The sequence below is a fragment of the Salvelinus fontinalis genome, chromosome 17, assembly GCF_029448725.1.
Source record: "Salvelinus fontinalis isolate EN_2023a chromosome 17, ASM2944872v1, whole genome shotgun sequence".
Classification (NCBI taxonomy): domain Eukaryota; kingdom Metazoa; phylum Chordata; class Actinopteri; order Salmoniformes; family Salmonidae; genus Salvelinus; species Salvelinus fontinalis.
The window spans coordinates 4,835,443-4,849,655 of NC_074681.1; the positions used below are offsets into that span (position 1 = coordinate 4,835,443).

At 44.7% G+C, this 14,213-nt stretch overlaps 1 protein-coding gene across 2 annotated transcripts in view; it reads left to right on the forward strand.

The window, feature by feature from the left end:
* Positions 1 to 1,273: 1,273 nt before the first annotated feature.
* The window catches only part of LOC129813621 (supervillin-like), a 77,254-nt gene continuing 64,314 nt past the window's right edge, over positions 1,274 to 14,213 (forward strand). The window contains exons 1-7 of one of the 2 annotated variants that reach the window (XM_055865968.1): positions 1,274 to 1,687; positions 5,454 to 5,517; positions 8,870 to 8,961; positions 9,179 to 9,236; positions 9,826 to 9,977; positions 10,371 to 11,214; positions 13,616 to 13,705. In XM_055865968.1, the coding sequence (XP_055721943.1) occupies positions 1,624 to 1,687; positions 5,454 to 5,517; positions 8,870 to 8,961; positions 9,179 to 9,236; positions 9,826 to 9,977; positions 10,371 to 11,214; positions 13,616 to 13,705 (1,364 nt within the window). In that variant the 5' untranslated portion in view covers positions 1,274 to 1,623. Of the gene's footprint in view, positions 1,688 to 5,453; positions 5,518 to 8,869; positions 8,962 to 9,178; positions 9,237 to 9,822; positions 9,978 to 10,370; positions 11,215 to 13,615; positions 13,706 to 14,213 lie in introns of both variants that reach the window. The other variant, XM_055865967.1, reaches the window with a different exon arrangement.

Below are 14,213 nucleotides of genomic sequence, written 5' to 3' on the forward strand. Positions count from 1 at the left end.
GAGCAACAACGGCACAGCCTCGAAGTGGTAGGCCACACAAGCTCACAGAACGGGACCACCGAGTGCTGAAGTGCATAGCATGTAAAAATAGTCTGTCCTCGGTTGTAACACTCTCTACTGAGTTCCAAACTGCCTCTGGAAGCAACGTCAGCACGATAACTGTTAGTTTGGGAGCTTCATGAAATGGGTTTCCATGGCCGAGCAGCCTCACACAAGCCTAAGATCACCATGTGCAATGCCAAGCGTCTGCTGGAGTGGTGTAAAGGTCGCTGCCATTGGACTCTGGAGCAGTGGAAACGCTTTCTCTGGAGTGATGAATCATGCTTCACCATCTGGCAGTCCGATTGCGGAATCTGGGTTTGGCAGATGCCAGGAGAACACTACCTGCTTGAATGCATAATGCCAACTGCAAAGTTTGGTGGATGAGGAATAATGAGCTGTGGCTGTTTTTCATGGTTCAGGCCCCTTAGTTCCAGTGAAGGGAAATCTTAGCGCTACAGCATACAATGACATTCTAGATGATTCGGTGCTTCCAACTTTGTAGCAACAGTTTGGGGAAGGTCCTTTCCTCTTTCAGCATGACAATGCCCCCGTGCACAAAGTGAGGTCCATACAGAAATGGTTTGTTGTGATTGGTATGGAATAACTTTACTGGCCTGCACAGAGCCCTGACCTCAACCCCATCAAACACCTTTGGAATGAATTAGAACACCGACTGCGAGCCAGGCCTAATCGCCCAACATCAGTGCCCGACCTCACTAATGCTTGTGGCTGAATGGAAGCAAGTCCCCGCAGCAATGTTCCAACATCTAGTGGAAAGCCTTCCCAGAAGAGTGGAGGCTGTTATAGCAGCAAAGGGAGAACCAACTCCATATTAAATGCCCATGTTTTTGGAATGAGATGTTGGACGAGCAGGTGTCCACATACTTCTGGTCATGTAGTGTATATAGTAGACTCATAGGGCTCAGGTTAAAACTAGTGATCATGTAGTTAGTGTTTTTGGTTGTTGAGTCAATAAGACCATGCCCATTGCAAGTGTATCTTTCAAACATTTTTAAAGTTATTTCAGAATAGTGCTGCAATTTGGCTGTAGTATACACCTCTGTCCTACATCCCAAATCCCACCCTATTCCCTATATAGTGCACTACTTTTGACCAGAGCCCTATGGATGCACCTCTCTCATCAGTCCTCCTGGCGCCTTCCTCCAATCCCTTTTCAACGTTTTTATCATCAGGGCTAATTTCTGCCTGTAATCTGATTATGGGCTCTGAGAAGGTTTAGCACCCTGCCTACAGAGCCGCTCTCTCTCCTGTCTCTATCGCTCTCTCTCTTTCTCTCATCTGTCTCTCCATCGGTCTCTCCCTCTATTCTCTCTCTCTATTCTCTGTCTACATTGAGCTCCCTGGTTGCGCTCACTCACAGACAGTGTCTGTGTCAGACTGCTGCGTGGTCTGAGCTGGAGATCCACTCTGTGCTGTTGCCTGGCTGTATTTGATTGTCTGTCTGTATCACTGCTGCTGTGACTGTCTCTGAGCTTCGTTAGCTGCTGTTAGCTGCTGTCACCCGGGACAGGGGGCCTGTCATCTGTGTGTGTTCCGTCTGTCTTCAGCCTCCCTACAAGTATGTTCCGGAACCCATGGATCACTAATTATCTCAGCCATGTCAAATACGGTTTCGATGGGCAAGGTAAGGAGGAGGAGGAGGTGGGGGTGGGGGGGGGGGGGGGGGGGGGGGTGTTAGCAGTACTGTTAGCAATACTGTTAGCACTTATTGTCCATTCATAGTAAGGAATTATTCTTGTGTTGTGCAGAGGTGAGATTCCAAGGGCGTGCTCTCTTAAGGAGGGGACTGGCTTTTACTGTGTCGACTGTGTGTGTTAATAATCACTCAGATGTCCATCTGTGGACTTTGAGTTGCTGTTTCTTTGTTACTTGTCACCTGATTCAAATTGTCCTGATATTAATCAGGTGCTTTATCCTTTGTTGTCCATGAATCATTGTATTGCAGCAAATCTTTACACTCCTCTCCTCCACACACTTCAAAGGCTGTACTGTATGTATAGAGTAAGATTTTAATTTGAGCCAGTTTGCTGCAGCAGGAAATGTGAGTTATGTGGATTATAATTAATGGACATTTTTTGTAGGGGTTGATACATTTTGTTGATGGGGAAAATCAAGTCTGACTTTTTTGTGTGGAAATTACAAACTTTAGAAGCCTTTCTAAACCTTGAATACATAGACTGTCTCAGCATCAAAAGAGTGATCAAATTAAGATCCTACATCTGTTTTAAGCATCTCAGAGTAGGAGTTCTGATATAGGATCAGTTTGGCCTTTTTAGATCAAATTGAGTAAGATTACATTGACGGGGGGTCCCTGATCCTGGATCAGCACTCCTAATCGGAGAAGCCTAATACGAACGGCTCTAGATAAGACTATGGAGGATGACAGAGAGGGTGGTTAGCATGATCTTTGCTGAAGATGACACACTCTCTAGTCTCTCTTGGCTCCTGTGATACCTGCCTGCGTGTGGACAAGACAAGCACCATTTTAACATGGTCTATTTTTCACTCATCTTTTCCTCTGTGCGTTTATAGAAAATCCCTTTATTCACTGAGCTCACTTTTGACCGTTGGTCTCCTGAGCTTGTCGTGGGCATGTTCTTTTCACTCGGCTGCCCACGAAGCAACCAGACATTGCCATGATGTGGGGTGACTGACATGTCTCTTCTTAAAGGCCCAGTGCAGTCAAAAACATGATTTCCATGTCTCAATTGTCTCAAGGCTTAAAAATCCTTCTTTAACCTGTCTCCTCCCCTTCATCAACACTGATTGACGTGGATTTAACAAGTGACATCAATAAAGAATCATAGCTTTCACCTGGATTCACCTGGTCAGTCTGTCATGGAAAGAGCAGGTGTTCCTAATTTATTTGGTTGGAATAACACTGAAATTGTGAGAATGATAACAATGCCCTTTTAGTGTAAGAGCTGTTTGAAAAAAGCTGTTTTGGTGGGATGGATGTTATCACTAGGCAGTAAATCAGTTAATAAACCAATAAGAAACAGAATTAACTAACTTCTCTGCCAAGGTTGGCAAAATGGCCTCTCTGCCAAGGTTGGCAAAAGCCACAGCTAGTTTTAACTTTTCCCCTCCCCACTCAGACCACTCCCAGACAGTCCGAGCAAAATGCTTGTTTGAGAAATAGATCTTTACTAAGAAGCTATTTTTGACCATTTTTATTGAAAAAAATCACAGTAAGGTACTTAATTGTTAACCAGAAATGATTCAATACTGCGATTTTAAAAACGTCTGCCTTGGACTGAAGACGACCTGACTAACACTCTCAGGCCAACTCTAATCACTCCACCATCTATGACAACACCTACACACACACACACACTGCTTTGCTGCACAGTTCATTGCTCTGTCTTGGTCTAGTCTTTATTGTAAATGAGAATGTGTTCTCAATGACTTACCTGGTTAAATAAAGGCTAAATAACCTACAACTACCAACACTCCCACCGTCCCTCCTGGCTGGGCCACCCCTCTTTGTTGTCATCCATTGGCTTTTGGGGCCAAAATAACCAGGGAGCACAGGTGTATTCTGGGGTAGAGGAGCCTTGCCCAGTAACTTGACCTGCTCCTATACTGGGGAGAAACTTCACCACAGGGTTATATTGCTGCCTGCCTGGAGTAGAGGGACTGTCAACTATGCTATGGTGTACCTATTTAGCCAGAACTCGATGGGTCCGGTTTCACCTTTTTGGACTAGCTTTATTTTGGTAGTTGATAAAAATGCTTATTTAATGAATGCACCTTGGTTGGAGAGAAAGACCGTGTTCCTTTCCCGCGGATTACACTACATGGCACCTGCTCGTTGAACATCTCATTCCAAAAATCATGGGCATTAATATGGACTTGGTCCCCCCTTTGCTGCAATAACAGCCTCCACTCTTCTGGGAAGGCTCCACTAGATGTTGGAACATTGCTGCGGTGACTTGCTTCTATTCAGCCACGAGCATTAGTGAGGTCCGGTACTGATGTGGGCTCCCGAGTGGCGCAGCGGTCTAAGGCACTGCATCTCAGTGCTAGAGGCATCACTACAGACCCTGGTTCGATTCCAGGCTGTATCACAACCGGCCATGATTGTGAGTCCCATAGGGCAGCCCACAATTGGCCCAGCGTCATCCGGGTTAGGGTTTGGCCGGGGTAGGCCATCATTGTAAATAAGAATTTGTTCTTAACTGACTTGCCTAGTTAAAATAAAAATTAGGCGAATAGGCCTGGCTCGTAGTCGGTGTTCGATGGGGTTGAGGTCAGGGCTGTGTGCAGGCCAGTAAAGTTCTTCCACACCGATCTCGACAAACCATTTCTGTATGGACCTCACTTTGTGCACGGGGGTATTGTCATGCTGAAACAGGGAAGGGCCTTCAACAAAGTTGAATCATCGACAGTGTCATTGTATGCCATAGTGTTAAGATTTCCTTTCACTGGAACTAAGGGGCCTAGCCCGAACCATGAAAAACAGACCATTATTCCTCCTCCACCAAACCTTACAGTTGGCACTATGCATTCGGGCAGGTAGCGTTCTCCTGGCATCTGCCAAACCCAGATTCCGCAGTCGGACTGCCAGATGGTGAAGCATGATTTATCACTCCAGAGAACGCGTTTCCACTGCTCCAGGGTCCAATGGCACAAGCTTTACACCACTCCAGCCGACTCTTGGCATTGCACATGGTAATCTTAGGCTTGTGTGAGGCTGCTCGGCCATGGAAACCCAGTTCATGAAGCTCCCGACGAACAGTTATTGTGCTGACGTTACTTCCAGTGGCAGTTTGGAACTCGGCGGTCCCGTTCTGTGAGCTTGTGTAGCCTATCACTTTCCCTTGCTACTAGACGTTTCCACTTCACAATAACAGCACTTACAGTTGACCGGGGCAGCTCTAGCAGGGTAGAAATGACTGACTTGTTGGATAGGTGGCATCTTATGAGGGTGCCACGTTGAAAGTCACTGAGCTCTTCATTTCTCTTCCATTCTACTGCCAATGTTTGTCTATGGAGATTACATGGCTGTGTGTTTGATTTTATACACCTGTCAGCAATGTGCGTCGCTGAAATATCCAAAATCACTAATTACTTTTGGACATGTAGTGTAGCTTTACTTTCACAGCTCTTGACTAATGCTATTAGACTCAGTTGAAAAGACAACCATTTCCCTCTTCTTTTCCCAGGGTTATTGTTGATTTCAGGAGTGAATGCCTTATTTAGGCTTGAGTCTAGTGCTGGTTATCTAAAGTGTGTATTTCCCTAAATGTTTCCATTTTTAGATTATGAGGATCAGATTGCAGTGGGAGAATTCATCATTTTTAAACATGGTGGATTCCATTTTGTTTTGTCCATTATCAATGGCACATTCTTGATAGTATGGACTTTTCCTCTCTGTTTCTCTCCAGGCTTTGGAACTGAAGCTCCAGTCAAACTCTGCACTTCAACCTCACTGCCAACTGAAGCTCTAAGGTGGGGGGAAACCATTTTGTGTGCACTTCTCATATGTCATGCTCTACTCATGTTTATCAACTTTCAAAGCAGTGTATGTTTTAAGCTCAGAGTCTGTACTTTTCAAAACTGTAAAAATGAAAATACAGCCGTCTGGGCCCTGGTAAGAAGTTGTGCACTGTAGGGAATAGGGTGCCATTTGAGACGCGACTATGTATCTGCCATGTCGTCAGGAAAAGGGGGTAGATAAGGATAATGGTAGGTTCTTCAGACTGCTTTAAGACTTGTCTGTCTTGCCTAGTAAGCATTAAAAGCTGGACATGCTTGGAGCAGCTTATTCTAAGATGCTTTGTTCAAATGGAAGAACAGAGGAACAGTAATTCCTCTTAGGATTGCTTTGTTTGCCATATTCAGTAGTCTCTTTCTATCCTGATGGAATTTAACATACTCCTGTAACTGAAGCTCCTTGGCTGTATGGGATGAATTTTGGGCAATAGCCATCTGCACTAGTAGCCGGGAAATTTCTACTAACCCCGGTTTGAATTATACCAGCTAAGTGTCCAACATCTGTGCCTAAAGATAACATGAGATATATAAATATATATATATATATATATATAAACATGTTGGCGGGCTAGTTTGGCATGTTTTCAACTAGTCCAGTCTGAAAAGTATTAGCTAGCTTCATTTCCATCCTTAATCCATTCAAAGCTAGTCATGTGATCATTCAGTAATGTGCCATAGAGTTGTACTGTTTCGCACTGGACCATTGTAACATATTTTGATTGACAAGTAAGAGGGTCAGAGTCGGTGTTTCATTGTGACAGCAGAGATGTTTAGAAGATATTTGCCTGGGTATGTATCCTTTCGATCCCCCTCTATAAAGCCACTAAGACATGATCCTGATGGTTTCCTGGAGGTGGGTCATGTTGGGGTTAGGGGTTAACCTGTGCCAGGTCTTGTTAGCCTCATTCTTAGCTAGATCCCTCCCTCCTCACGGAAGTGGATGGCTCAACATAGTACAACATGACCTGCACTGACCATGGGGACTGCCGAGATGTTTGTTCCCTTAAAGGGACAATTTGCAGTTGAAACAGTAACAAAGCGGTTGTCCCACTACTGTTTCGGTATAAAGCTACGGGGTGGGTCTGGAGAAATGTAACCACTCTCAAATGTATAGACAGAGCTATGGACGCAAAGACTAACCATCCATGATATTACAATTTATAGTTATGACCATGTTTTAAGGCTCACGTGTTTACATTGTGGTTGTTTGCAAACATTGGAGTAAAACAACATATTTTACTCTGATGGGGTACGGCAGTTGAACTAAGCACATGTAAGTTATATTCTTTGAGAATCCATGAGTATACAGTATATCATTAATTTATGAGTCCAAAAATGTATGTAGCAACTGCAGAGATCCTTTTTTAAAGGCAGTGAATATAGTAATAGTAGTAGACATGATGTTTCCTTAACAACATTCAAATGGTTTATTACCGTCACCAACTCAGTGGCCTTGTGGTAGGTGTCAGTCCTGAGATTGGAAGGTTGGACATTCCATCTCATTTTGAGTTGTACCAAAGAGTCAAAAAATGTAACCCTCCGCATTAAGAAGATAGATTGTGGCCCTGTGATAGGCTAGCGTCCTGCGATAGGCTAGCGTGCTGTCCAAGAGGCGTACTTGTATATCAAGCTGCCTCACACGACAGAAACAGGAAATAGGCATATATGACTTTAGAGTAATTTGATGTCCATTATGTGAGATGTATCCTGTATGTTTGTGTTGGTACCTTACTAAACACTGTGATTTGTGTTGGTCCTTACTAAACACTGGAATACATCGTACATGTATATACAGTGCCTTCAGAATGTATTCAGACCAGTTGACTTTTTCCACATTTTGTTACTTTAATTTTACTTTTATTCTAAAATGGATTCAATAAAAACAATTCCTCAATCTACACACTACCCCATAATGACAAAGAGAACATAAACAAAAAAAAGTGAAATACCTTATTTACATTAGTATTCAGACACTTTGCTATGAGACTTAAAATTGAGCTCAGGAGCATCCTGTTTCCATTGATCATCCTTGAGATATTTCTACAACTTGATTGTAGAAATTTACCTGTGGTAAATTCAATTGATTAGACATGATTTGGAAAGGCACAAACCTGTCTACAAAAGGTCAACAGTTGATCAGGGCATGTCAGAGCAAAAAACCAAGCCATGAGGTTGAAGGAATTGTCCGTAGAGCACCGAGACAGGATTGTGTCGAGGCACAGATCTGGGGAAGGGTACAAAAACATTTCTGCAGCATGGTCGCCAAGAACACAGTGGCCTCCATTCTTAAATGTAAGAAGTTTGGAACCACCAAGACTCTTCCTAGAGCTGGCCGCCTGGCCAAACTGAGCAATCGGGGGAGAAGGGCCTTGGTCAGGGAGGTGACCAAGAACCTTATGGTCACTCTGACAGAGTTCTGTGGAGATGGGCGAACCTTCCAGAAGGACAACCATCTCTGCAGCACTCCACCAATCAGACCTTTATGGTAGAGTGGCGAGACGGAAGCCACTCCTCAGTAAAAGGCACATGACTGCCCACTTGGAGTATACCAAAAGGCACCTAAAGGACTCTCAGACCATGAGAAACAAGATTCTTGGCCTGAAAGCCAAGCGTCATGTCTGGAGGAAGCCTGTCAAGATCCCTACGGTGAAGCATGGTGGCGGCAGCATCATGCCTTTGGGATGTTTTTCAGCGGCAGGGACTGGGAGACTAGTCAGGATCGAGGTAAAGATGAATGGAGCAAAGTACAGAGAGATCGTTGATGAAAACCTGCTCCAGAGCACTCAGGACCTCAGAATGGGGCAAAGGTTCACCAACAGGACAATGATCATAAGCACACAGCCCAAAAAAATGCAGTGGCTTCGGGACAAGTCTCTGAATGTCCTTTTTAGAAATGCTCCCTATCCAACCTGACAGAGCTTGAGAGGATGTGCAGAGAAGAATGGGACAAACTCCCCAGATACAGGTGTGCCAAGCTTATAGCGTCATACCCAAGAAGACTCGATGCTGTAATCGCTGCCAAAGGTGCTTCAACAAAGTACTGAGGAAAGGGTCTGAATACTTGTGATATTTCAGTTTTTATTTTTTAATAAATTAGCAAACATTTCTAAAAACCTGTTTTTGCTTTGTCATTATGGGGATTTATGTGTAGATTGGAGAGGGAAAAAACGATTTAATCCATTTTAGAATAAGGCTGTAACGTAACAAAATGTAGAAAAATCCAAGGGGTTTGAATACTTTCTGAAGGCACTGTACATCTTGAATAGCAAGTCTCATAATATGATGCTGTGTTCATCTGAACGTTCAGCTTTCAGAACTACTTTTCATTCAGGGACAGGACTGCGCTGGTAAGGAGTGCTACTGACATCGATGCCAGTCTTCTGGCAGTCCTTCCCAAAGGTGAGTTGCATCCCGAACACCGACTGCATCCTAATGGCACCTTATTCCCTTGGCACTACTTCTGAACAGGACCTATAGGGCTCTGGTCCCAAAGTGGTGCACTATATAGGGAATAGGGTGCTATTTGGGATTCATACTTTAAAATAGGAATAATAGACAAACATGTTACTGTCATTCATCATGTTTTGTAATTTGTCTCTTTCTTTTTCTTTCCCAGTTTCAGAATTAAAGAAACATTTTGAAAGTGTTGTCTCTATTGATTTGGAAATGAACAGGTATGTTTCCATTTTGTCGATTCGGAACCCTTGACAATGACAACCCTCCCTCTGTCCCTTCGTTTCCATACATCCTTTCAGTTCTCATCCACTGTCCTAGTTACCTCAGACCGTTTTCATGCATCCTTTCAGTTCTCATCCACTGTCCTAGTTACCTCAGACCGTTTTCATGCATCCTTTCAGTTCTCATCCACTGTCCTAGTTACCTCAGACCGTTTCATGTTGATACTACAGTAGGGTGACAATTTCGTTAACTTTCCCAAAATTCCCAAGTTTTCCAGATATTCTGATTTGAAAGATTTCTGGATGTCCTGTTTATTCCTTTTTGAATCTGGGAATCTATCAACTGGGATTTTCTTTAGAGGAATGTGGTTGTTTTTCATGAATTGTGTTTATTTGTTTGTTAGTGTATTTCCTACTCTCCTATGCTACCTTCATTGTGCAATTGTTGAGATGCATGGCTCCTTTGGAAAATAGACCTTGGTCTCAATGGGTCTCCCTGCGAAAATAAAGGTTAAATAAATAAGCAAACTGTTTCAGTATGTGATAACACAGTAATCTCTGTATCCACCTGTCTGGTATGAAGCAGGAAGGAGAGGATAGCCAGGCGTCTGGAGGGTATCGAGAGTGAGGTTCCTCCTGCCCTGACGCCCAGCTGTGTCGGCCTGGTGGTCAACCGTATCCTGGAGGAGGACCTGCCACGATACACCCGGGCCTCAGACCCCTGTGAGCAAATCACGGGTATGTATGCTGACCACGTTTGGGTGACAACCTGTTTCTGCTCTCTTGCCAACTCATCGTGTCGTGCCATGTTTGAGACATTGTTGTGTTCATATGATTTAGGGTGTGTTCCAAATGCCACCCTATTCCCTATATCACGGGTATCCAACTCTTACCCGGAGCCTGGTCGGGAGCCTGCTGGTTCTGTTCTACCTGATAATTAATTGCACCCACCTGGTGTCCCAGGTCTAAATCAGTCCCTGATTTAGAGGGGAACAATGTAAAAAAAAAAACGCAGTGGAACTGGCTTCGAGGTCCAGATTTGAATTTGATACAGCTCTGGTCATAACTTGGGCACTATATGACATTTGGGACACATCATTACTGTGTGTTTTTCTCCCTCTGGTTCCACAGTGAAATGTTACAGCAGAGAAGACATTGAGATCCCACCGATGCAGGTGTCCTCCCCAGACAGACAGTCCAGGGACAGACCGGGGGACCAGCCTGGACCAGCCGCCCACCCCCACACAGAGCCTGTCCTATCCCCCTCTGGTGGCCCAGTGGACCCAGCCAGCCTCAGCTCCAAGGCTGAACGGATTGCCCGCTACAAAGCCGAGCGCCGTCGCCAACTCTCTGAGCGTTACGGCATCGTCCTGGATCAGGAGATCAACATGGACTACACCCCCCGTTACTCGCGCTCCCGTAGAGAGTCTGACGTCTCCGACAGAGGGGCCCCAGCAGTCACCGAGCGTAGGAGAGATAGAGAGGAGGTGGAGGAGGGAAGAGAAGGAGGGAGGGAGAGTTCTCGCAGGGCTCCCTACAGCTCCAGACTGGGCCGGGTCTTCATGCAGGCTCACCCTGCTGAGGCTGACCAAGCTCCTGCCCCAGGCCACGGCTCTGCCCATACCCATGCCCCTCCGTCCACCTTGGAGAGGGCCAGCACTATCTCGGAGAGGATGATGAATCTGGAGAACTATCGGCTGGCCCAGGAGAGGACAATGGCAGGAGGGCCCAGAGGAGCCAGTAGTAGGCCACAGGATACCCTCCATACCCAACCCCAGCAGACCCTTCCCAAGGCCAGCCCTCTGGAGCAGCATCTCAGCCCCCCTTCATCCAGGGCCTCATCCAGGGAGTCTTACAGCGTGGATGCCGTCCCCAGCTCCCCCCTAACAGCCCGCCGAGTCTCCCTGCCCTACGGCATCTCCCCCAGGGACCTGTTCATCGAACAGCAGGCTCAGGCCATCCTCAGCAGACATGGGTGAGTTCAAATCAGCTTTGCTTTTATAATGCACTCTGTCTCCTTTCAGTTTGATCAATGTATCAAGTTTCAAAAGTACCGTATGGACATCCAATAAGTTGCTGGAACAAAGAACAAACTCCTAAAATACAGACAGTCCCCAAATCCAGAACAAAATCAAGAAGCGTTCACTATTATAAAGAGACAAAACCGATGAAGCAACACCTCACGGCACAACGTCTCTCCTCTATTTCACCTAGATAGTTTGCGTGTATTAATATGTAGCTATGTGTGCCTTAAAATTAAAAAATGTATTTTTTTTTTCTTTTTTTTTTCGTTCTGTCTTTGAGCTGTTCTTGTCTATTAATGTTCTGTATTATGTCATGTTTTGTGTGGACACCAGGAAGTGTAGCTGCTGCTTTTGCAACAGCAACTGGGGATCCTAATAAAATACCAAAAATAGACAGCCTCACACTAATGAATGCTCCTGCTGTTTTGTCAGGCTAGAACCTTCAGGTCATCAGTAATGTTTTATAGGAGTTCAGATTAGGTCAGGGGCCATTATTATAACACGCTCTCAAATACGTTTGATCTCTGTATCAACTCGGGTTGCTTTCAGCATTAACTGACCACTTTAAGGATTAGTTGCTGTATGTTGTTGCCCCTGGTAACAGTGTGTTAATTGTGCCATAAGGGGCGGTATCCAGACTGGTCACAGTGTTCTATCACGCTCTGCTCTGCTCTGGTTTCATAGAGAAGGTGCTCTGCCTGCCTGGGTATCTTATCAGGGTCCTTAGACGGGGTACTGGGTGGGTTTGAGAGGGGGTAGAGGGGACTATCTATTACGGGGGGGGGTTGTTCAGTGGGTTGGGTTTCACAGCTTGCCCTGTGAGGCAGACCTGAGGCCAGACCAGAGAAAGAGGGGGGGGGAGAGCACACGTTTCAGATACTATAGCCTGTTACGAAACCATTTAGCCAGCCTACTGCTATCGCTACACTTGCTAGGTCTAGTTTTTCTAGGCCTGGCTAAATGATCTTTAACCTGTCTGAAACCCTATGCAGGCCCATGCTATGTCCTGCTCTATTATTGTATAGGTCTAATGGCACAGTTCAAAATACTATGTATTGTCCTGTAGCCTGGCAACCTTGTCTCAGAGCCACTTGTCTCTCCAGACACACAGTATATCTATGTAGCTAGGCCTACTATGTACTTATTATAGCTAGACAGGTTTAAAAGGGCTTTTACAGCTGAATTTAAGAGAAGAGCAGTCACAGATAGTCAATCGTAAATCAATCTAGTTTAAGTTGCAACAGGGAGACACCTTTCAGCACAGAAGCAGAGAAAATGTCTAATGTGCCTTTTGGAGATAAGCTCTTTAAATTCTAATCCAACAGTATCAAATGTTCTGTAAACACCGTCCCGAAAGGCTGCGAGGAGGACACAACATCAGCTGCTATAGTAACAGCTGCTATAGTAACACAGAGATACATTATCAGTGTCCCTGGCCCAGTGGTGCGTCAGACTTTAACCATAACATTGATACGGGCAGTTAAACAGGTCAACGGCAGGAACCTCAGTACTTAGTTACAGTTAAACAGGTCGACGGCAGGAACCTCAGTACTTAGTTATAGTTAAACAGGTCAACGGCAGGAACCTCAGTACTTAGTTACAGTTAAACAGGTCGACGGCAGGAACCTCAGTACTTAGTTATAGTTAAACAGGTCAACGGCAGGAACCTCAGTACTTAGTTACAGTTAAACAGGTCAACGGCAGGAACCTCAGTACTTAGTTACAGTTAAACAGGTCGACGGCAGGAACCTCAGTACTTAGTTACAGTTAAACAGGTCGACGGCAGGAACCTCAGTACTTAGTTATAGTTAAACAGGTCGACGGCAGGAACCTCAGTACTTAGTTAGCCGACAGTAAATCAGTTGAGGAATTAAATAATTCCTCATTAGTTAGTGGCAAAATACAGGAAACACCAACAAAGTGTCTTTATAGGCAAGTGGGTCACCATGTGACGCCAAAATAGATTCTACAAGTGTGTGGAACTCTTCCAAGAGAAATTCCATCATTTGGTGTTTTGTTGATGGTGATGTAAAGCACTGTCTCAGGAGCCGCTCCGGAATCTTCCATTAGTGTTCAATTGAGATCTGGTGACTGAGACACACACCCCCTTTGAAACCCCTCTTTCAAAGTCAGTTAGATCTCTTCTTGGTAGCCAATATAATGGGCAACTGGGCATTTTTATACATGACCCTAAGCATGATGGGATGTTAATTGCTTAATTAACTTTGGAACCACGTGTGTGGAAGCACCTGCTGTCAGTATGCTTTGTATTCTTCATTTACTCAAGTGTTTCCTTTTATTTTGGCAGGTACCTCTAGTTGTTCTAATGACCCAGTCTGTCTTTTCCTGTAGCCTGGCAGCCTTGTCTCAGAGCGACTGGTCTCTCCAGACAGACTCCGAAGGTGATGCTGTCTCTGAGTCTCTTATCAGCTGGCCATCCAGGTACTGTAGTAGGAACATATTGTACAGGCAGACCCGGGTTCAATTACTATTTGAAACTTTTCAGATACTTTCAGTGTTTGCTTTAGCCTGCCTGGAGTGCCAGGTAGGCGGGGTTTGCCCTTTTCAAGACTTTTCTATTAGTTTCATTGTACCAGGCAAGTTCAATCAAGCACAGATACAGTATTTTTAAACGATTTCAAATAGTATTTGAACCCAGTTCTGTGTACGGTATGGGTGTGTCTGACCTGTAGACCCCAAAACACCTGCCTAACCCATCCTCCCAAAGGATACCCTTTATAATAGTGTGTGTGTAAATTATATAATCATAGTTAACATTCCCCTATTCATTTTTGTAATCTCTAAGTTAACAGGCGCTTAACTTGTAATCAACATTTTTCATGCTTCATCCACTTAAATTTGTCCTAAAATGTCTTACGATGTGATCTTTCAAATGTCATCAAACCTGCTTATCAGGGAATCGTAAACCTGGTTGTTGCACTCAATTGCC